Source organism: Mustela nigripes, chromosome 10 (assembly GCF_022355385.1).
Source record: "Mustela nigripes isolate SB6536 chromosome 10, MUSNIG.SB6536, whole genome shotgun sequence".
NCBI lineage: Eukaryota > Metazoa > Chordata > Mammalia > Carnivora > Mustelidae > Mustela > Mustela nigripes.
The window spans coordinates 58,441,880-58,465,547 of NC_081566.1; the positions used below are offsets into that span (position 1 = coordinate 58,441,880).

At 48.1% G+C, this 23,668-nt stretch overlaps 1 protein-coding gene across 1 annotated transcript; it reads left to right on the top strand.

The window, feature by feature from the left end:
* Positions 1-351: 351 nt before the first annotated feature.
* Positions 352-23,585, top strand: ALDH9A1 (aldehyde dehydrogenase 9 family member A1). The gene is made up of 11 exons (XM_059413393.1): positions 352-596; positions 2,551-2,696; positions 6,072-6,201; positions 6,972-7,106; positions 8,650-8,846; positions 9,592-9,732; positions 11,801-11,989; positions 12,379-12,466; positions 16,899-17,040; positions 20,425-20,537; positions 22,885-23,585. The coding sequence occupies exons 1-11, from the start codon at positions 416-418 to the stop codon at positions 22,977-22,979; spliced, it is 1,557 nt and encodes a 518-aa protein (XP_059269376.1). The 5' UTR covers positions 352-415; the 3' UTR covers positions 22,980-23,585.
* The last annotated feature ends 83 nt before the right edge of the window (positions 23,586-23,668 follow it).

Consider the following 23,668-nt stretch of genomic DNA (forward strand, 5'->3'; position numbering starts at 1 on the left):
CCATCCTTCTGTCTAAGCGAGGGACTGACCCGGACCATCTAGGAGCCTAGACTGCCACCAAGTCTCCCAAATCCTACCTGATCACCTGGAGGCCCTTAAGCTGGAGTAGCCCCGGGGTGACCCGCATCCATTCTCCCTGCCTAGCCGCCCCGCGGCCCCTCCCCGCGGCCCCGCCCCCGCCCAGCGGCCCCGCCCCGAGGGCCACGCCCCCTGCCTGCCCGTCTCTCCGCGGCCCCGCCCCTTCCCGAGCCCCCGCCCCTTCCCCCCGCCCCCAGGGCCCCGCCCCTCGCCGGGTCTCTCCGCGGCCCCGCCCCTCGCTGCCCGCCCAGCCACTCCCGGCCCGCCTCTCTTCTCCCGCAGGCCCCGCCCCTGCCCGCGGCCCCAAACCTCTGCTCCTCTGCCGCGCGCGTCCCCCATGTTTCTCCGAGCCCGCTCGGCGGCTCTCGCTCCGCTTCTCCGCACCCTTCGGCCTGTTCCTGTTGCGGCCATGAGCACCGGCACTTTCGTTGTGTCGCAGCCGCTCAATTACCGCGGCGGGGCCCGCGTGGAGCCGGCGGACGCCTCGGGCACCGAGAAGGCGTTCGAGCCCGCAACCGGTAACGGGACGGAGAGCGGGCGGCGGGGCCTGCGCGGCGGGCGGCGGGGGCTGCGGGGGCTGCGGCCGTGCAGGGGGCGGCGGCGGGGCCTGGGCGCGGGTTGGCGCTTCCCCGCCCCACTCTTGGAAGTATTCTGCCCTGAACCTTCATTTAGTGCGTTGGGCAAACGTTTGCTGGGCATACGTGAGTGGAGAACAGAGTTAGGTGTGCAGGCAGCTGAGGGCTCCGTGCAAACACGAATGCATCTGGACGGGGACGGGAGGGGAGTCTAGGAAACTGGGACAGCTGGTGAGTTGCGTCTGGGGGCGGAGGGGTCGTGGGTAATGCTACAGCGGCTTGAGAAGAGTCTACAAAGCCAGGGTGCGTGGGTTGTGCCCCTGTTCGCTATTAAAGTGTATTCAACTTTGCGCACAGAAGAGAATTAGGATTTCCAGAAGGACGCAGGTGGAAACATTAGTGTGGAGAATGGAGAGGCGTGCGCAGATGACTCTCATGAGCATGAATGAGGACTGTGTTGCCATCTCCTAGTCTTAAACTATTTCTGTGCATGAATCAGAATTGGGGAAGGGGTAAAAAGGCCAGCTTTTATCCAGTGCTGGAAGTTGCCAAACACTGCTGGGCCCTGGGTTTGCTCTGAGAATTCTGAAGATCACACAGCCAATGAGGAAGAGGTTTTAGTTTTGGATTGTGTTTGTTTTGCTGAGCTTTATGGAATATTTGTGGGGAGAAAAATGTAAATGTTTTGTGCAAACCAGAATGGCCTGTAGCCAGACGGACAAAACTGGGTTGCAAAGAACTGCAGAATTTAGGATTGATCAATCCCATTGAACCACACAGCACTAGTAACCTTAGAGCAGGAAGGAGCCCCAGGGATCCGCCCGGACTTTGCTGGAGGAAACAGCCCCTCCACCCCCATCCCCATAGGCCTATAGGAGAGAGAAAAATTGCTCTTTATTTTAATTACCATCCTTAGCCACTGCCCTTACCGACTGGTAATTCAAATTTGTAGCAGAAATTGCAGGCTTGTGAAATCTTTCTGGAAAATGCAGAAGTTCTTGGTGGAGGGAAAAGGAACTGCCGATTTGGGGTACTTAAAGAATTCTTGTTGGTGGAGTCAGTCACAAGCCTTGATATGTGAGGTTCATATTTTGCACCGGGATATAGGGAGTAAGGTTGGAGTAAGAAAAGGAGAAACCGGATTTTTTTCCATTTGAGAAAAATTTTTTCTTGTGTTTAGGGATAAGCTTTCCTGATGTTGTTTATTAACCATATTCATGAAGTGTCAGCACTATGATATGATTTATGTAGAATACAGAGCGGAATATAAAATCAGAGTTTAGGGGCGCCTGGTAGCTCAGGTCATGATCTCAGGGTTCTGGCATCCAGCCCCGCCTCGGGGCTCTCTGCTCAGCGGGGATCCTGCTTCCCTCTCTCTCTCTGCCTCCCTCTCTGCCTACTTGTGATCTCTCTCTGTCAAATAAATAAATAAAATCTTAAAAAAAAATAAAATCAGAGTTCAGAGCCCAGGAGACTGAGGACTTTGAACTTCAATTTCGCAAGACCCCTGAGATTCTCAAACATTGTTAAGGAGGGTTGCAAAACCCAGCTCAGCTGTGAGATAGGGGAGGACGTAGGATAGGGTTCTTAACCTGAAGTTCATGCTGTGCTTAGGGGCAAGGGACACGCTCTCTGTAATTCTCTGATGTGCTGACATATGTTTTTCTAGAGAGAAGTCTGCAGCTTTTATTAGATTCTTAAAGGGTTCCGTTGCCTCAGAACAGAGTGAAGAACCGCAGGCATCGGGGTGGTCATGAAGTCAGGCCATAGTTAAAAAACAGGAAGGGGGTCACTACAAGGCAATGTGGATACATAGTACTTCCTTTAAACTTGAGATAACTTGAGATAACTTTAAACTTGAGATAAACTTGAGATAACACTGTATTTCCTGTTACAGGCCGAGTGATAGCCACTTTCACTTGCTCCGGAGAGAAGGAAGTAAATTTGGCTGTCGCAGATGCAAAAGCTGCCTTTAAAATATGGAGGCAGAAATCCGGCATGGAGCGCTGTCGAATTCTTTTGGAGGCTGCCAGGATAATAAGGGTATGTTTCACTTTCTTTCTCTTTCAGAAATGTCCCCTTGGAGTTGCTCTGAGGGTTCTCTGTGCTGATCTGCCATTAGACTTTGATGCTCTGTTAGGTGATGCTTTTTTTTTTTTTTTTTTAAAGATTTTATTTATTTATTTGACAGAGATCACAAGTAGGCAGAGAGGCAGGGAGAGAGAGAGAGAGGAGGAAGCAGGCTCCCCGCTGAGCAGAGAGCCTGATGCAGGGCTCCATCCCAGGACCCTGGGATCATGACCTGAGCTGAAGGCAGAGGCTTTAACCCGCTGAGCCATTCAGGCGCCCCTAGGTGATGCCTTTTTTGCAGAACTGCAGAACATTTCTGTGTGCTCACCTGGGTATATGGGACATGATTTCTTTAAGTAATTGCTGTCTGGATCTTGGCTCTCTCTCTGACCTCTCCTTTGGCAGGTTGTTTTCTCTATCTTTGTTCTAACGTGTCCATTGCAGCTTGTCTCCTTTTTAACTCTTTGTATTTGTTTCCAGTTTCCTTTTTCCTCTGATGACTCTACCACTCTATTTTCAGGTACATATTCTACTGTAATTGCCTGGGAAGATTTTGTAAATTTATAGATGTTTCCTTCTTAAAAAACAAAGTTAGGGTGAACCTGGGTGGCTTAGTCAGTTAAGCAGCTGACTCTCGATTTCAGCTCAGGTTGTGTTCTGGGGATTGTGGATGGAGCTCTGTGTCAGGCTCCGTGCTCAGGGGGGATCTGCTTGAGCGCCTCTCTTGCCCTCTGCTGCACCTCTGTCCTCCCTCCTGATCACATGCTCTCTCTCTCTCTAAAATAGTGACAGAGTTGGGGCGCCTGGGTGGCTCAGTGGGTTAAAGCCTCTGCCTTCAGCTCATGTCATGATCTCAGGGTCCTGGGATCGAGCCCTGCATCGGGCTCTCTGCTCAGCGGGGAGCCTACTTCCTCCTCTCTCTCTGCCTGCCTCTCTGCCTACTTGTGATATCTTTCTAACAAATAAAATCTTTTTAAAAAATGAATAAAGACAAAGTTAAAACTTCCTACAGTCTTTTTACAAAATTTTTATTTATTTATTTTGAGTAATCGCTACACCCAACATGGGGTTTGAACTCATGACCCTGAGATCAAGAATTGCATGCTCCACCAATTGAGCCCCTAAACTTTTTAGTCTTTTTTTTAAAAAGAATTTGTTGATTTGACAGAGAGTGAGATAAGGAGACAGAGCACAAGCAGGGGGAGCAGCGGAGGGAGAGGGGGAAGCAGGCTCCCTGTTTAGCAGGGAGCCTGATGTGGGACTCGATCCCAGGACCCTGAGACCATGACCTGAACTGAAGGCAGAAGCTTAACCACTGAACCATCCAGGTGCCCCACCTTTTTACAGTCTTAAAAAGCAGAAGGACTAGAGATGCTCATTACAAACAATTAGAAGTCTCGGAAGCATGTACAGCAAAATATGAATCGTGGCTACCTCTATGAATCGTGGCTACCTCTGAGTGGTAGAACTCTGGTGAGTTTTTGTTCTCATAAGTGTGTTAAGTCAGAAACTCTGACATATCTGATAATTACCATAATTGCAAATATATATATATATATGTGTGTGTATATACACACACACATAAATATATACATGTATATAGTGACAGGAGACATGAGTTGCTGGATTAGATAATTTTTTTTTTTAAGGATTTAATTAATTTATTTGAGAGTGAGAGAGTGCATAAGCAGAGGGGAGGGGCCAAGGGAGAAGGAGGCTCCTCACTGAGCCAGGAGTCCAACATGGGGCTGGATCCCAGAACCCTGAGACCATGACCTGAGCTGGAGGCAGACGCCTCACCGACTGAGCCACCCCCGTGCCCTGAGAAGGATACAGTTTGTCACTCACAGCAAAATGCAGCAGTGAGAGTGGTACATTAGCGCTAGTTTTCTGAGCTCCAGGCCTCGAGGGGAGAAGCAGTGAGAACCACAGGTTACCCTGTTGCTTGCAGAGTTGCACCCCAGGAGGGGAACCCTCAAGTTCTGAGACTCAGTTTAGACAGGAGCTGCTCTCACACCTGTGCCTTCCCTCCCCTGGAGTGAGAGCAGTGACTCACTAAGCACATCTCCTCCGGGGTTCAGGGGGAAGGTGTTACCAGCTTTACTGCCCTGGGAAGTAAGCAGGTGTCTTCAGAAATGGGAAGCAGTGAGCTTTGCCTCTGCACTTCCTTCTGGGCACGTCTGTCCTTAGAAAGACACTGTGTCTACCTTCCAAGGCCTTTGTGTCTCCGCTTTCCAGCGTCCTCTGCTCAGAAAGCCTGGGTCACATGGAGATGTGACAGGGTTCATGGAGAATTTCCTCTCAACGAAGTGTCGTTAAAAAATCTTCTGTCGTTAAAAAATTATTTTTAAAGACCGAAAGTGGTAACTCAAGCAGATAATTTATTATTTTAGTTTGTGTTTTAGTTTTCCTAGTGCATAAGCATTTAGGATTTTGTCCTCTTAAGAATTGGCCCTTTGGGCCTCTGGGTGGCTCAGTCGATGAAGCGTCTGCCTTTGGCTCAGGGCATGATCCTGGGGTCCTGGGATCGAGTCCCGATTCTCCCTCTCGTGCTCCCAATTCCTTTGTGTAGGCCTTGATTTCCATCTGGTGTCATATTTTTTCTGATTGAAGGAATTTCTTTAGCATTTTTTTTTCCTTAAGATTTTATTTATTTGAAAGAAAGAGTGAGTGAGGAGCACACGAGCAGGTGGGAGGGGCAGGGGGCGAGGGGGAAGCAGACTCCCAGCTGAGCAGGGAGCCCGACGCGGGGCTCCATGCCGGGACCCCGGGATCACAACCAGAGCCGAAGGCAGAGGCTTCACCAACTGAGCTACCCAGACGCCCCATCAAACCGTTCCATTATGGGTCTCAAATTTGCGATGATTAACTTGAGGGGAGGATAGGGCTGCTGTTCGCAGCCTTAATAGACGGAAAGTGGTAACTCAAGCAGATGATTTATTATTTTAGTTTGTGTTTTAGTTTGTGTTTGAGCTTTTTCTCTCTTCCAAATGTAACAGCGCTGCTCCTTTCATTTAAAATGCAAGCTGTTCCCATTTTTAAAAATTGTGCAGTGTATTCTGACTGTTGACTATGGGGAGATGTCCGGTAATATAGATGTCTTTTCTTTTTTTCTTTTTTAAAGATTTTATTTATTTATTTGACAGACAGAAATCACAAGTAGGCAGAGAGGCAGGCAGAGAGATGGGGGGGGGGAGCAGACTCCCCGCTGAGCAGAGAGCCCGATGCGGGGCTCGATCCTAGAATCCCGGGATCATGACCTGAGCGGAAGACAGAGTCTTTTCCCCCACTGAGCCACGTGGGCGTCCCTATATATGTTTTAAATCTAATCTTCGGTTTTACCCAAAGGAACGGAAGGATGAGATCGCCACCGTGGAAACCATCAACAATGGCAAGTCCATCTTCGAGGCCCGCTGGGACATCGACACTTCGTGGCAGTGCCTGGAGTACTACGCCGGCTTGGCGGGCTCCATGGCCGGTGAGCCCTCGCCTGGCCCCGGGGACCACGGGCGGGCGGGTGGGAGAAGCAGACCCCAGTGGCCCGGGAGACAGACGTGGGGATGAAGACAGCCCTGGGATAACAGTCCTGGGCTTGTCACTCTCCACGTGGGTGACCCTGAGCATGACTTTATCTTTCCTTGTTGAAATTGTCTTCATGGGTGGTCATGAGGGTTCAGTGAGAAAATACACGTAACGCACTCTGCACAGCTCCTGAGCCAAGTGGTTAAAAAAAACATTACCATGTTTACTAGTTCTGCCTAATGAGCAGAAAAGGTTTCGTTTCGTTTTGTTTTTGACTCTGTGAGGTTTGCTGTAGCTGGTGTTGGATGGTCGCCGGCACCCCGCAGGGCTGTGGGAGCCAGAGTCTGGGGTGCGGGTCCGCCAGTCCCCATCTCGTTGCCTTCAGGTTTACCTGCTCGATCCTCTAAGGTTTTAGAGACTTACATTAAGTCGAGTAAACGTGGCTTTGAGGGACGTGTGGGAGTCTTTCTTGGAGAGAATGTGCGGAGGTGCGCACACAAGTCCAGAGTGAGCCTTAGAGTGGAGTCGGGGAGCGCCGGTGTGCCGCGGACAGCAGGAGGCCGGGGACAGCGGGAGGCTGGGGACAGCGGGAGGCCACGGACAGCAGGAGGCCGGGGACAGCGGGAGGCCGGGGACAGCGGGAGGCTGCCGAGGGTGGCACCCAGTGTTGGCGGCGTGTCTGGAAAAGCAGTCCTGTGTTCCCTGTGACTCCTGCTTCCCTCTTAGGCGAACATATCCAGCTCCCAGGCGGCTCCTTCGGTTATACCAGAAGAGAACCGCTTGGCGTCTGTGTGGGAATCGGTGCCTGGAACTACCCCTTCCAGATCGCCTGCTGGAAGTCTGCGCCCGCCTTAGCCTGTGGTAAGAAGGAAGGATTCTTCACGTGGGAGCCATCCTTCTGGCCCTTTATTCTACCTCGCACCTCTTTGTGCATGCGTGCCCGTGTGCACATACACATGCGTACACACACTCCTTCACACACTCACACTGCACGTCAGAAGGGCTGCCTGCCTTGGGGCACCTGAGGCCTCAGAGGACGTGTGTCTCTTCCTGCCCTGTTGCTCTGGGACCCGGCAGCGTGGCTTATGCACACAGATTGCGTCTATATTATTCCTGCTCTTACTTTATTTCTTTTTAAGATTTTATTTATTTATTTGAGAGAGAGAGTGCAAGCAGGGAGAGAGGAAGAAACAGGTTCCCGGCCGAGCAGGGAGCTGGATGTGGGCCTCGATCCCAGGACCTTGGGATCATGACCTGAGCCGAAGGCAGAGGCTTCACTGATTAAGCTGCCGAGGCGCCCTATTCCCACTTTCTTTATCGAATTTATTTTTGTTACGGAAAAGAAGACCATAAATTTTGGTCTGGGAGGTCTTATATTTTACTGTCAAATTGATGTAGATTGATGCTCCTTTTAAGTTCTCTTCCTTTCTGCACAAGAATTGTGGGATGAGGGGCGCCTGGGTGGCTCAGTGGATTAGGCCGCTGCCTTCGGCTCAGGTCATGATCTCAGGGTGCTGGGATCGAGCCCCGCATCGGGCTCTCTGCTCAGCAGGGAGCCTGCTTCCTCCTCTCTCTCTCTCTGCCTGCCTCTCCGACTACTTGTGATTTCTCTCTGTCAAATAAATAAATAAAATCTTTAAAAAAAAAAAAAAAAAAAAAAAGAATTGTGGGATGAATTTCTGTGGAGGGAGTCACATTCGGGGGTTTGGCTTCACTTAAGAAGCAGAAGGTGAACTTCCTCCTTCATAAGACAAATGATAAACAAGGCTTCCGTTAGAGAAACTTCAGCTGGCTGACCGAAAAAGTTTTCTCATACTATTTAAAGAGGAATCAGTGGGAAAAGATGATTTATTGTATCTCAGGAAAAAAAAACCCTGACGTTAAGGAAAGCACTGGAGCCGGGACGCTAGGTGGAAATGCAGCTTTCCTCGTGTCGTGCTTTGTGCCCTTCTGCTTTCTGCAAGTTCCCGTGCGAGGCCGAGGCAGCTGGGACAGGAGGAATAGAGCTGAGTCACTTAGCTTTGGAGACTCATCAGAATTCACCTTTCGGGTCTTCCATTTCAACTTTTGTAAAATGGGAGTGAGCACAGCACTTCCTCCTGCTATGGCCTGCGTTAAATGAGATAATAGATGTGGAAAGGCCTGGAAATGCGAGTGTCAAGTGTTCCTGGTTGAGCCTGGACCAGTGCTGGCCTGGGATCAGCCCATGGCAAGGAGCCAACGTGGGAGGAACAAGCTGGGTTTACTTACTCGTACCGGTGCGGGTCTAGGAGTTGATGGGGGCTGGGGGGGCAGGAAACACTTGGAGTTGTCTTTGGCTTGTTCTCCTGTCCTGTCCTGTCCTGTGCTCAGAGGATCACCGGCCTCAAGAAGCCTTATGTTCTCGCATCTTGGGCTCGCGCAGGTAACGCCATGGTCTTCAAGCCGTCTCCCTTCACGCCGGTGTCCGTGCTGCTGCTGGCCGAGATCTACACGGAGGCCGGCGTGCCCCCGGGGCTCTTCAACGTGGTGCAGGGAGGGGCGGCCACGGGCCAGTTTCTGTGTCAGCATCCCGACGTGGCCAAGGTCTCCTTCACTGGGAGTGTGCCCACCGGCTCGAAGGTGAGGATCACACCGGCATCGGGTCCCACAGATGGCGGCGTCGGGCCTGCCGGAGTCCGCGTGGGAGGCCTCGCTTCCGATCTCACCCGGTCCTGGGAGGGAGCCCGTGGGGATCGGGGCGGAGAGCAGAGAGAGGGCTGTCCGCGTGGGGCGCCGGCAGGGCTGCGGCGGGGTGAGGAGAGCGGGAGGCTGGCGGCCGGTCCCCGAGCGGATGGAAGTCATCAGCTCCTGCCCGTGCCTCAGAGCGCGGGGTCTGGGCTGCCACTTGAGTCCCTGGTGTCTTAGGGCCTCTGTAGCAACCACCGCAGAAGGAAGGGCACTCGCTCAGCTTATTTCTTATTTCTTTTTTAAAAATAATTTTTACTAACATATAATGTATTATTTGCCCCAGGGGTACGGGTCTGTGAATCATCAGGCTTCCACACGTCACAGCCCTCACCAAAGCGGTTTATTTCTGATGTACCGTTTTGACCTTAGCTCTCAGCCTCGAGCGCAGTAATAGTAGTGAGAGTTTCCGCCTGTGACATGGCATTTTGAAAATGCGTTCCCTCTCCAGAATGTCTGGTGCAGTCCTGCGGACTCTCCTCCGTTCTGGAAGAGGATGAGTAGGCCAAGGGCCGAGACCCTGACAGGAGCAAGGCTGCAGGTGGTGCGCAGTCCGAGGGGCCTGGAGGCTGAGGGTCTGGCTGACGCCGTGTACTGGTTGTACGCGTGACCCTCCTGAGTGTGCGTGTTCTTCTGTCAGATCATGGAGACGGCAGCTAAGGGAATCAAACCCGTTACCTTGGAACTGGGAGGCAAATCGCCCCTGATCATCTTCTCGGATTGTGACATGGAGAACGCTGTGAAGGGGGCGCTGATGGCCAACTTCCTCACGCAGGGCGAGGTATGCACCTGTCCTGGGCAGAGGGGTCAGAGGAATCTCACCCCTTTGTCGAACAGCATGTTTTAAAGCTTTTTGTTCGGAAATAATTTCAGACTCACAGAAGTGTTGCACAGAGAGGGCGAAGAACGCCCTGTACCCTTGAGCCGCCTTTCTCAGATGTTAACATTTTATCACGTTTTCTTTGTCATTCTGTTTCTCTTTCTATACCTATGTATGCATTTATTCTTATTCTGAAGTGTTTGAAAGTTGCAGACTTAAGATCTGTAACTTTTACATTCCTGTGTGTATTTTCTGGAAACAAGTGCATTCTCTTACTGAAGCAAGGTGCACTTAGTACAATCAATGACCTCAGGTAGAGTATCTCACTCTGCAGCCCCATCTACATATTGTCATTTTTTACAAAAGATTTTATGTATGTATTAGGGAACACGAGCAGGGGGAGGGGTAGAGGGAGAAGCAGGCTTCCTGCTGAGCAGGGAGCCCAATGCAGGACTCGATCCCAGGATCCTGAGATCATGACCTGAACTGAAGGCAGATGCTTAACCAACTGAGCCACCCAGGCATCCTCACATAATGCCATTTGCTTGATACTAGTCCTTTTAGGAGAAACAAACAAAACAAAATCACAGTTTCTTTTTTCTAGTCCAGGATCGAATCTGGGAAGGAATGTTGCATTTAGTTGTGTCCCCACAGCCTCTTTTATCCTGGAACAGTCAGCTGTTCAATTGTTTTTATTTTTAGGACCTTGACTTTTTTTTTTTTTTTTTTAAGATTTTATTTATTTATTTGCCAGAGAGAGAGAAAGAGAGTGAGAGCGCACAGGCAGGCAGAGTGGCAGCAGAGGCAGAGGGAGAAGCAGGCTGCCCACAGAGCAAGGAGCCTGATGTGGGACTCGATCCCAGGATGCTGGGATCATGACCTGAGCCGAAGGCAGCCGCTTGACCAACTGAGCCACCCAGGTGTCCTGGACCTTGACATTTTTGAAGAATAGAAGCTATTTATTTTGTAGAATGTCCCTCATTTGGGGTTTGTCTGGTGTTTCCTTTTGCTAAGATTTGGGTTATGGGTTTGAGACAAAAAGCACCTCAGAAGTCATGTTGTGTCCCTCTTAGTGGTTTGGCTGACTTTGCTGAGGCGCATCTTCTCTGGGAAGTCACTGTGTCTCCCTCTGTGGGAAGACAGGTCACAGAGCAGACCGTGCGAGAGGATTCTGTGCCTCCCTGGGCTCTCCCCCCACTAGTCATAACTCCCTTGGATGATTTTTGCTGGAAACACTTTATTTTATGGGGGTTCCCAAATGGTAATTTCCTAGTTCTGTTTTTCTGCATTTATTAGTTCAGTCTCCTCTGTGAGAAGGAACTTTCCCTTCTCCCATATTTTTTCCACTCATTTATTTTTACTATTACGGACTATGGATTCTTCCTTCATTCTATGGATTACAGTCCATTTACTGCCATCATTTATTTTGACCCTCAGATAACTGCAGATTCGACTCATGGCATCTCCTGTGACCTTTTGATATGTCTTCCTTGTTTTGTGAACATGGGTACTTGGCTCTGTTTTTGGACTTTGTATCTGCAGTTCTGATAACATTTGAACAGTATTTGTGCTCATGTTCTATGGGAGGATCTAAATGGTCATAAATGATTTGTGATTTTAGAGACAGAGAAGTTAGCTGTGAAATGCCTCAGGTTTTCACTAGGTTCAAGCCCTTCGTTTTTGGTCTGTTCTTCCTCTCCTGTCTCCTCCTCCTCTTAAAATACACAGCCCCAGCGAGCCTCTGACAGGAGGCAGTAGGAGAACTCGTGGGGGTCTATGAACGGCCTTGAGGAAATGTAAACAAACAAAAAGCTAGAACTTTCCTCAGGAACAGCAGGCGGTTTCTTTGCTGAGAGGGTGGTATGTCCACAATTCCATGGGTAATTCTGCCCAGGACGGGGATAATTTTTAGAGCTGGAACTAACCTTTCAAAAAGGCATACTGTCTCTTTTAAGAGTAAAGCTGTTGGATTCTTCCCTCTTCTCCTTTTCCTTCCCTGCACACGTACAAATTTGTGTCTGTCCTTCAGGTTTGTTGTAATGGCACAAGAGTATTTGTGCAAAAGGAGATTCTTGATGAATTTACAAGGGAAGTGGTGAAACGGACCGAGAAGATCAAAATCGGAGATCCCCTTCTGGAAGATACGAGGATGGGTCCCCTCATCAACCGCCCGCACCTGCAGCGAGTCCTCGGGTTTGTTAAGCTGGCAAAGGAGCAGGTGCGAAACGGGTGGAGATGGGCTGGGGCGAGGCAGAGGGGAGCCTTTCCACTTCCCTGTGCTAATACCCGCTTGGCTTGCGATGTCACAGTGTCCTCGGCTCTGTTCTGTTTTGTCCCTGCAGTGGAGTGACGAAGCGCTTGCCCAGGACACACTGAACGTTTCAGGGATGCATTTCAGGGTTGTACAGCATTGCAGGTGGGGAGGGGCAGAGGGATAGGGAGAAGCAGACTTCCTGCTGAGCAGGGAGCCCAATTTGGGGCTTGAACCCAGGACCCGGAGATCATGTCCTGAGTTGAAGGCAGATGTTTTAACCAGCTGAGCCACCCAGGTGCTCCAGGGTTGTACATTAAGGAGAAAATAAGCATTCTTCTTTTCTTTTCGGGCAGGGTGCTAAAGTGCTATGTGGTGGAGACGTACACGTGCCCGAAGATCCCAAACTGAAGGACGGATATTACATGAGACCTTGTGTACTGAGTACGTCCCCTTCCTGTTTGCTTTTAAATGTTTGAATTAAGTACCAGAAAAGGATATTTATAAAATATGTATACGGTATACAGCAAGTGTTGGTAAACCACAACCTCATTACTCAGATTTAAGGAGTAGAAGTTCTTCCTTACCTCCCATGTGGATGGGAGTGTGGATTAGTTTCCTTCCTCTTGGACGGCACCGTGCATTAGTTTACCTGAGACTTAACTGGGTCGACACCTGTTGTTCTGGAAGCAAGGAGCTAAAAAAAAAAAGGAATGTCATGTTTGATAAAATAATGAATTTCGTTTCTGAGGAAAGTTGCTAAAGAATATGTTTTTCTTTGAACAATATGTCATCAGTATAATAAAACCAGTTTGTCAGACAGTCTGGCAATATTTTTAAAATTTTGTAATTTAATAATTTTTAGCACGTCCTTTCAATCTTAAACATCTCCTGGTTTGGACAGACAAGTGTGTGGTCGTCCTGCTGTCCTCAACCCTTTTACTTCTCCCCCTACCTCAGAGGTGCCCACTGCTCTAGGTCATGTTGTTGTGCTTTCCTCTGTTATGTTACAATATATCTTATATCCCTATATGCAATATATCTTAATGTCCCTATAAAAATATCAAGTAGTTTCATGGCTGTTCAATGTGGTACTAGAGGTCCTAGCCTCAGCAATCAGACAACACAAATGACAGGCATCCATATCGTCAAAGAAGGAGTCAAACTCTCACTCTTGGCAGATGGTGTGGTATTCTATGTGGAAACCCAAAAGATTCCACCCCAGAATTGCTAGAACTCATACAGCAAAATGGCAGAATATAAAACCAGTGGACAGAAATTAATTGCATTTCTATACACTAACAATGAGACAGAAGAAAGAGAAATTACAGGGTCGATTGCATTTATGGTTGCACCAAAACCCAAAAGATACCTAGGAATCAACCTACCCAAAGAGGCAAAGAGTCTGTACTCAGAAAACTATACAACACTCAGGAAAGAATTTGAGGAAGACACAAAGAGATGAAAATATGTTCCATGCTCATGGATTGGAAGAACAAACATTGTTAAAATGTCTATGATACCTGGAGCAATCTACACATTCTGGGAAATCCCTATCAAATACCATCAACTTTTTCCCACAGAAATGGAACAAATAATCCTAACATTTGTATGGAACCAGAAAAGACCCCGAATAGCCAAAGGAATGTTGAAAAAGAAAAGGAAAACTGGTGGCATCACCATCTCAAAGTTCAGGCTCTATTACAAAGTTGTAATCGTTAAGACGGTACGGTACTGGCACAAAAACAGACACATAGATCAGTGAAGTAGAATGAGAACCCAGAAATAGACCCTCAGCTCGATGGTCAACTAATCTTTGACAAAACAGAAAAGAATGTCCATTGGACAAAAGACAGTCTCTTCAATAAATGGTGTTGGGGAAATTGGTCAGCCACATGCAGAAGAATGAAACTGGACCATTTCCTTACACCACACGAAAAATAGACTCAAAATGGATGAAAGACCTCAGTGTGAGACAGGAATCCATCAGAATCCTAGGGGAGAACACAGACAGCAACCTCTGACTTCAGCCGCAGCAACTTCTTGCTAGACACATCTTCAAAGGCAAGGAAAACAAAGGCCGAAATGAACTACTGGGACTTCATCAAGATAAAAAGCTTTTGGACAGCAAAGGAAATGGTCAACAAATCAAAAGACAACTGACAGAATGGGAGAAGATATTTGCAAACAACATATTAGATAAAGGGCTAATATCCAAAATCTATAAAGAACTTACCAGACTCAGCACCCAAAGAACAAATAATCAAGAAATGGGCAGAATAGGCATTTCTTCAAAGAAGGCATCCAAATGGCCAACAGACAAGGTGGAAAAAATGTTCACATCACTTGGAATCAGGGAAATACAAATCAAAACCACAGTGAGAGATCACCTCAAAGCAGTCAGAATGGATTTAAAAAAAACTTTTTAAAAAGATTTTATTTATTTATTTGACAGAGAGATGCAGTGAGAGTGAGTACACAAGCAGGGAAGTGGGAGAGGGAGAAGCAGGCTTCCTGCAGAGCAGGGGGCCTGATCTGGGGCTTGATTGCAGGACCCTGGGATCCTGACCTGAGCTGAAGGCAGACACTTAATGACTGAGCCACTCAGGTGCCCCCAGTATGGCTAAAATTAACAACAGCTGTTGGTGAGGATGCAGAGAAAGGGGAACCCCCTTATGCTGTTGGTGGGAATGCAAGCTGGTGCAGCACCTCTGGAAAACAGTATGGTGGTTCCTCAAAAAGTTGAAAATAGAGCTACCCTATGACCCAGTAACTGCACTAGTAGGTATCTACCCCAAAGATACAAATGTAGTGATCTGAAGGCCCTGTACCCCGATGTTCATAGCAGCAATGTCCACAACAGCCAAACTACAGAAAGAGCTGAGATGTCCATTGACGAATTAATGGATAAAGAAGATGTATATACATACAATGGAATACTATGCAGCCATCAAAAATGAAATCTTGCCATTTGCAATGATGTGGATGGAACGAGAGGGTATTATGCTAAGTGAAATAAGTCAATCAGAGAAAGACAATTATATATTCTCACTCATAAGTGGAATTTAAGAAACAAAACAGGAGGATGCCTGGGTGGCTCAGTGGGTTAAAGCCTCTGCTCAGGTCGTGATCCCAGGGTTCTGGGATTGAGCCCTGCATCAGCTTCTCTGCTCAGCAGGGAGCCTCCTTCCTTCCTCTCTGCCTACTTGTGATCTCTCTCTCTGTCAAATAAATAAGATCTTAAAAAAGAAAAAAAAAAAAACAGGAGCATAGGGGAGCAGAGGGGAAAAATAAGACGAGATCAGAGAGGGAGACAAAACATAAGAGACTTAATCATAGGAAACAAACTGAGGGTTGCTAGAAGGGAGAAGGGTAGGGGAATGGGGTAACTGGGTGACGGGCATTAGGTGGGTACAGAAGGCATGAACACTGGGTGTTCTCTAAGACTGATCAGTCACTGACCTCTGCCTCTGAAGCTAATACACTATATGTTAATTTCAAAGTTAAAAAATAGTAAAAAAAAAATCAGTAGTTTCATAGGCTTTAGAAAACTATATACAGATCGAATCATGTGTGATTCCATTCCTTACACCTTGTCTAGAGGACAGATGGAGTGGATCTTTGTCCCTAAGGTTGACAGTGGTTTCCCTTTCCAGCACTTGATTATCTGACGCATTTTAGCCTTAAGCCCTCACACACACAAAAAAAGATCCGCTGAGGTTTCAAAGCTGTGAGCCTACTATCCACACCGTAGGTTAGCTTGTACTTGTTAAGTGAATAGGAAGAGCTTACAATATATTTTTAGATATAAATAAAAAATAGGGATTAAACAGTGGTGTGCGTGGTATTAGCCCAGATGTATTAAAAAATAAATGTATGCATGGGAGAGAGAAGGAATGGAGTTTGCATCCTGACATTAACAGTGGGTTTCTCTGGTTGCTGGGGATTAGAGGTGATTTTTGTTGTACTTGGTGCATTGCTGAATAGGCCACGTTTTTACAATGAGGGAAAAAAAGTTATGCTTAAACAGGCTGTGAACCTGGGCAAAGAACAGGGAGCTGACCAAACTAAGGTTTATTCCTGTGATTCTGAAAGCCTGGTTTGTGGTCCCTGACGTCCGTGTCACTTGGAGAACGTGTTTAAGGGGCCGATTCCTGCCTCCCGCCCTCAGTATAACTCGCAGGGAGTGGGGCCCAGCGATCTGCTTTTTAATAAGCCCCCGGTTCATTTTTATTCGTATTAAAATGTGGGGGTCACAACAGAGTCTGGGTTAATTTTTGATCCGTTAAGATCTGGGGGCTAAAGTACAGCAGATGTTCTGTCTCGGATGGGAACCTGCCCTCCTGCGCGGCAGCTGCTACTGCAAGCCCGCTTCAGCCCCGACTCTGGGACAGGGAAGTCACTGCGTACAGAGCCACCCAGTGTTACCAACCCGCAGGAGGTGATAAAGTATTTCCTGGGACGCTTGGGTAATTTAATATTCTGGCCAATCGTTTCCCTAAATGTCATATGTGGATTACTGCTTTTCAGAGAATTAGAACATAATGAACTATCCTGAAGCACAGCCTGAGAGTTATTTATTATATCTTTAAGAGAGTGCAGGTGTCCCCAAAGTAGAGTGTGACATACAGGTGACCAGAGTGCTTTTTGTACTTTGTACACCAAGGTCTGCCACCTCTTGATGCAGACTTGTCATCTTTGTAGATCCGTGAGAAGTCGTTTGCAGACCTCGCGGCTGGGCTGCAGCTGGTGTTTTGAGCAGGGTTCTCAGACGTTCTTAGGGTTGTGTGTTTCATTGTTACTGCAGAGAAGGCGTTTTCAAGCGCCAAGCACGGTAACCCGTCACTGATGTCTGGCTCTGTCACGATGTTTGCAGCTAACTGCAGAGACGACATGACCTGCGTGAAGGAGGAGATCTTTGGACCAGTTATGTCCATTTTACCATTTGACACCGAAGCTGAGGTCCTAGAAAGAGCCAATGATACCACTTTTGGCTTAGCAGCTGGGGTCTTTACCAGGTACGTGGGGAAGGCCACCTCAGACAGCTTTGCAGGAACAGGGGATGTATGCCGGATCTGCCCAGAGAGGCCACTGCTCTCATTTCCTCTCTGGAGTTGACGTTTCATCAGCATTTTCTGCTCTAGGTGAGGTCCAAAGGTGCCGGAGACCTGACCGGCCAGAGCCCCCTGCTGTTGCATTGAAATTGACCTGTAAACAGTGTTGATGAACATTCTGTCCTATTTCATTCATTCATTGAACTAAGGTTAAGATTCTGATCTATGTAAAGCATCAGGTTGGGTGCCTACTGAAAACCTGCATGTCAAGGAATTTAGAAACCTATAAGCATATAAACACTGGGCAGTATTCTCCAAAAAGGTGATTTTTTTCATGACTTTATAGTAGTTCCTATTTGGAATGCTTTGCAAAATATGTGGGCCTTTTTTTCGTGTAGTCTCTTGTTTCCAGTTGTGACTCTCATAAGTAAAATTGTGATTAGTATCTTATACATAAACATCAACCACTATAATACAAGTAAAAAGTGATTTGGGAGTATAATTTCCTTGAAAATGATTGCAGACGGCTTGACCATATTCAAACTTTGATTAGTCTTTGGCAGTTTTGGATGGTTCTCTGGGACTGCTTTATACTTTGGAATCATTTTATACTGCTTTATACTTAGAATTATGCTGACTCACTTTTTTTATAGCTTTGTGGTGAGGAACCTGGAAAAGAAGACCCAGGTCCCCCTGGAGGGTTTGATGAATGAAACAGTGTAGGGGCACCTGGGTGGTTCAGTCAGTTAACTGTCCTCCTTTGGCTCAGGTCATGATCCCCGGGTCCTGGGATCAAGTCCCACAGCTGCTTCTCCCTCTCCCCCTCCCCCCTACTTGTGTTCTCTCTCTCTCATTGTCTTTCAAATTAAAAAAATCTTAAAAAAAAAAAGAAAGAACCCTGAAGAAAGAAAAGATTGAGGAGCTGTCGTTTCTTTGTTTGCTTGTTTCTTATATTTGAGTAGACTTTATATTTTAGAGTAATTTTAGGTTCAGTGCAAAACCGAGTGGAAAGCGAGGCACAGAGGTTTCCCATAAACCCTGCCCCCCCCCCCCCAATCATCAGCGTCCCCGTCCCGAGGGTGCGTTGGTTGTAACTGATGAACCTACTTGAACGTACTGTAATTACCCCAAGACCACAGTGATGTCAGGGGTCCTTCTCGGTGTTGTCCAGCCCATGGACTTGGACAGCGGGATCCACCCTTACGGGAACTCTCAGTGTCCTGCCCTCTCAGGAGCTGCTTTCTTCATGGCGAGGACTGGCTGGGTTAAGTGTCTGTTCTCTGCTGCCGCAGGCCGGGCAGAGGCTCTCACAGAGGGTGACTCCAGCACACCGCTCCTTTTTTAACAGCTGTGTAGGATCATCTGCACCATATAATTTACCCATTTAAAATGTACAATTCACTGTTTTTTAGTGTATTTACAGGGTTGTGCAACCGTCACCATAATCTAATTTTAGAACATTTTCAGCATCCCACGAATACGAGCAGTTATTCATTCCTCATCGTGCTCCCTCCCAGGCCCTGGGCACCCTAACCCACCTGCTCCAGCTGCGGATTTGCTTGTTGTGAATATTTCGTATAAATGGAATCATACAGTACGTGACTTTTTGTGACTGGTTTTTTTATTTCTGGTCTCATTTAAAATTTTATTAATATAACAACACATTTTTATAATGCCTCATATATATTATAGTGTACACATAGTATTTTATGCTTATGTCCACAAATTTTATGTTATATGTAGCAGGGAGTACATGAAAATTCTCACGAAGGACCTGTATTGCTAACATTAACCAATTTAACTCAACCACTTATATATCACTTTAGCTACCCAAGTAATTGTAAGTATCAGAGTATTTGGACTGATGGACATAAGTCAGTACAATCACTGATGAAATGTTCCACTTTTCATCTCAGTATCTGGTGACACGATATCTTTTTTGGTCTATTAAGATTATTTTAATCCAAATCATATTTATGATATACATATTTGCATGGGTTATCAAACTTGGAGTCAGAAATAGGTTGAATACTATGTTAACAAAATGCAAAAGATAGAGATTAGATCATAATGTAGATTCTATACCCCACCGATCTATATAATATAGGCCAAAAAACATATAATTAAAAATGTTTTCTTTTGTTTTTTGTTTTTTGTTTTTTTTTTTTGACTGGCTTCTTTGACTCAGAATGTTTCCAGGGTTCATTTATATTGTAGCAGGTGTCATTACTTCCAGAATACTATGTATGGATACATCTTGTTCATTCACCTGCTGGACATTTGGATTGTTTCTACTGTTTTGCTCTTTTGCATCATGTCTCTGTTGACACTTGTATCTGAGTCTCTGTGTGGTTATGTTTCATTTCTGCCTGGGCTGCATACCTTGGGGCGGAATTGCTGGATCATATGGTGACTCTGCTTGACTCTTTGAAGCAGTGCTCAACTGTTCCCCCAAGAGGCAGCGCGGCCTCTTGGGGCAACAGTAATGACGTGGGAGGGGCCAGTTTCTCCACACCCGGGGCATCCCATGCTTCTCTCCGCCTTTTTGGTTTCCACCATCCTGGTGGGTGTGAAGTGGTGTTTCAGTTAGGTTTTTTTTTTTTTTCTTTTAAGATTTACTTATTTAAGAGTGAGCATGAGCAGGGGGAGAGGGAGAAGCAGACTCCCTGCTGTGCAGGGAGCCTGATGTGGGACTCGATCCCAGGATCCCGGGATCACTACCTGAGCTAAAGGCAGATACTTCACCTGGCTGAGCCCCCCAGGCTCCCCCTCAGTGTAGTTTTGACTTGCATTCTCAGGAGTTGTCTTTTTCACTTTCTTGATAGTCTCCTTTGCAGTACAAAAATTGTAAATTTTGACCAAGTCTCATCCTGTTTCTTTTCTTTTTGTCTGTTGCTTTTGGTATCATGTCTCAGAAGGCTTTATCTAACCCAGGGTCCTGGGGACTTATTCTTATTCTTCTTGAAGAGTTTTATGGTTTTTTCTCTGACATTTTAGGTCTGTGATTCATCTGAGTTCATATTGATGAACTCAGTTTAGTATAGAAAGGGAGTGACCTTCCTCTTGGTGGACGTCTGGGTCGCCAGCTGTTCCAGCACTGTTTGTTAAAAGGACTCTTTCTCCCAAAGTGTTTGGCCCCCTTGTTGCTGCGACCTATAGATGCTTTCAGATGAGACTATAAAGCTCAGGTCCTTCTCTCTTTTGCAGGGATGCCACAAGATTTTAAAACACAGTGAAGAAACGAGAACTTGGCAATTCTTTGAGACCTTTAGAACCGGTAGCCTAACTTTTCCTGTTGGAGCAGGAGCAAAGCTATGAATAAGCAGCTTGTTCTGTTGCGTTTCACAGGGACATCCAGCGCGCACACAGAGTGGTGGCCGAGCTGCAGGCCGGAATGTGCTTCATCAACAACTACAACGTCAGCCCCGTGGAGCTGCCCTTTGGAGGATACAAGAAGTCAGGTGAGGAGCCGGCGAGTGCAAAAGCAAACCGGGCCTCTCAGGATACTGGTTGTCATTCAGGCCCTACGGGCCAGCTTCCCAAACCGGGATCCAAACATACTATCCGAAAAGTATCCTGATTCCTGGTTCTCCCCAGACCCACCAGAGCAGTCTCTGGGAATGGAAGCCAAGCAGCTTTTTCTCCCCGCAAAAGCCATCCAGAAGGTTCTGACATGTGTGTAGCCTAGCTTGTGAATGGCTGGTAGACATCTCGAAGAAGTTTCTCTCATGGGTGGAATTGGTTTTTCTTCATGGTCTGTGGTCGCTGGAGGCATAAATCCGCTCCGCATGTTCCCTTCTTGGGGTGGTCATTGCCATCCACTGTGGAGTGTATATGGTATTTAAGATTTTATTACTTATTTGAAAGAGACAAGAGTGTGTGTGCAAGTAGGGGAAGAGAGGCAGAGGGAGAAGCAGGCTCTCCGCTGAGCAGGGAGCCCGATGCGGGACTCGATCCTAGGACCCCGAGATCATGACCTGAGCCGAAAGCAGATCCCCAGCTGCGGAGTTTTTAGAGGTCAAGTGGCTCTGACGTCTCCGCAGGCAGTTATTAACTTGTTTTCAACAGCAGCCAGAGTCACTAGAGTTGCCCTGGACGCCATCCAGGAATGCGGTCCCTCAGCTGCCGCCCGTTGCTGACGTGGACGCGGTCAGTCAGGCGCGCGTTACCGTAACAGCGTGTGTGGAGGCCCGACGTGTGAGGAGGAGCCTCGAGGCGGCCGGGGCAGAGCCCTTCCTCCGAGCTTCTCTTGGAGCTTGTTGCCTGTAAATGTTCTCCATAGTCTCCCCACCTTCCCCTGAAGATCGGTTTTGACTGTGGGGGCGCCACGCGAAGAGCCTGGGCCCTGGCCTCTTGGCCCGTATCCGTGGCCATGACAGTGTTAGCGACATCCAGAGCCTGAGGAGAGCGGACGAGATGGTGGCTGTTGGGTTTATGTTTTGTTCTTAGCCTGGCATTCCCTCGTCACGCTCCTCTGACCCCCCCTCATCCCTGCGCGGGCCTAGAGGAGCTGCGCACACGGGCACAGAATGCAGACGGGGCACCGGATGCTGCTTTATGAAGACGAACGTCGGTGCAGGGAAAGGTTTGGAATCTGCAGCAAAGGCCTCAGGGCGGTCTGTTAGGCCACCTCTCCCTTCCTCCCGTTGGCGTGTTCGGATCCGTGCGCTCAGCTCGTCTACCTGGCATGAGAGAGACTAACATGGCCAGATCGGAGGAGAAGCAACCTGGGCGACCCCACCCAGCTAGCTCCGCGCTCGGGGTGTGGAAGGGGACAAAGGCCAGAGCCACGCCTTTCCAGGGCTGTTGTAGACATCCCCTGGAGGCATGAATGTCTGGGGACGTGGCCTTACCCTGTGGAGGCAGACCTGCCTGAGCCTGAGGCCGGGTGCCCCGAGAGGCCAGGTGTGGGATGCTGGCCCTGTGGCGTGTGACCTAGTGACCTGGCTACCTGCAGAGTCCCCCGGTGTTACGAGTTGGCAGGGTGGGAAAGCAAGCTGCTCTTAACAGATTTGGTGTAAGAAAAGGTTAAAAAATCTCTGTTGTAGAGTCAAGTTTTCAGTGAGCGCCAACTTTTTTTTTTTCTTAACGATGTATTTATTTTAGAGCGAGCTCGTGCACACTAGTGGGGGGAAAGGTAGAGGAAGACAGAATCCCAAGCTGACTCCCTGCATTCTCCACATTTTGTTGCAAAGGTGGCCTTCCCCATTCGGACCTGTGCAGTCAGGTCTGTGCATCTCTGTTTATTTCATAATCTCAGAGTTAATCTATAGGGTTAGCTTTTAAGCAATAGAAGCAATCTTTCTTTTTCTTTTTTTTGTTTTTGTTTTTTTGGGGATTTGAGAGAGAGGGAGCAGGGTCGGGGGCAGAGGGAGATGGAGAGAGACAGAATCTGAAGCAGATGGCGGGGCTCCCTCTAACGACCCTGAGATCAAGACCGGTGGAGCCAGGCAGGCACCCCAAGTTAGCAGCAGCTTTCGGAGGTGTCCGCCGATTGTCGTAGGGACTGTTTTCACACTGAATGGGAAAGCCTGAACGTTTTCAGATCTCAACCTGGAACGGTAGGTATGTAAGTTCAGATTCCTAACGTAGAGATGAGACATGGCTTTTTCCCTGTCCCCTCCCCAAAGGCCAGTGGGTCTCTTTTTCCCCTGCTTCGCTCCATCGCTAATCAGAGCAGCTGAGGACTTCATCCCAAACCTTGTGGGTTCTATGTCCCTCCCCTGCTGGGGTCAGCCAGGCCTGTCCTTGATGCTCCCCGAGGACTTTTCAGTCACGTGGGTCATCCTCACCCCCTCTTCCTTTCAGGGTTCGGCAGAGAGAACGGCCGGGTGACAGTCGAGTATTATTCGCAGCTGAAGACTGTGTGCGTGGAGATGGGTGATGTGGAGTCTGCCTTTTGAAAATGGGCGGTGTGGCCGGGGTGGAGCGGGGACCGGATCTCCACGGAACAGGCTTCTCCCAAATTGTGTCTTTTGGGAGAAGAGATTGGCTCAGTGTTCTTCATGTCTCAGTCCCCTTCCTAACTGAAAATGTGCCCAAGTGCCTTTTAGATACTAATCAAGGAAGCTATGGTTGTGCTCAAAGCACTTGTCTGTGAAATCTTTCACCTCCTTCTGGAGAACAGAGAGAGGGACCAGGATTATCCTTCTCCCACAGATCTGAGCCACTGATGATGCTCGGGCTCTGGTTTGCCTTAAAGAGCTATTTCCCAGTTAGGCTCCTGGTGGAGTAAGTGGACACGATTTCCTGCTCATTGACATGTTTACGCTCTGGGCCCTTGTCATTTCATTGAGAAAGCCCACGGTCAGGATCGTGATGACAGACAGGGTCACGATCTGACGATGGTTACCTGCCGAGGGAAGCACTTTTCCACTCGGTGCTGGTAGAGGAAGTCAGTCCCCGGCCCTCGCAGGACAGATAGCCTGCTCTTTTTTTTATATATACAGACTAGCTGTATGCTACTGTAGCACACGAAAAAGAAATAAATTACATGGTTAATCCCTTCAGCTTCGTGTTTTAAAATGAACCCCGTCTCCGCGGAATGCTAGTCTGCAGAATAGGGCTGAAGTTCCATATGGAAGGCCAGGGG

What these genes read in the sequence shown, in the direction of transcription:
- ALDH9A1 (XM_059413393.1), top strand. Translation starts at nt 416, where the DNA reads ATGTTTCTCCGAGCCCGCTCGGCGGCTCTCGCTCCGCTTCTCCGCACC. An exon ending in ACTTCCTCACGCAGGGCGAG is followed by an intron (nt 9,733 to 11,800) that starts GTATGCACCTGT and finishes TCTGTCCTTCAG; the next exon opens with GTTTGTTGTAATGGCACAAG. An exon ending in CATGAGACCTTGTGTACTGA is followed by an intron (nt 12,467 to 16,898) that starts GTACGTCCCCTT and finishes CGATGTTTGCAG; the next exon opens with CTAACTGCAGAGACGACATG.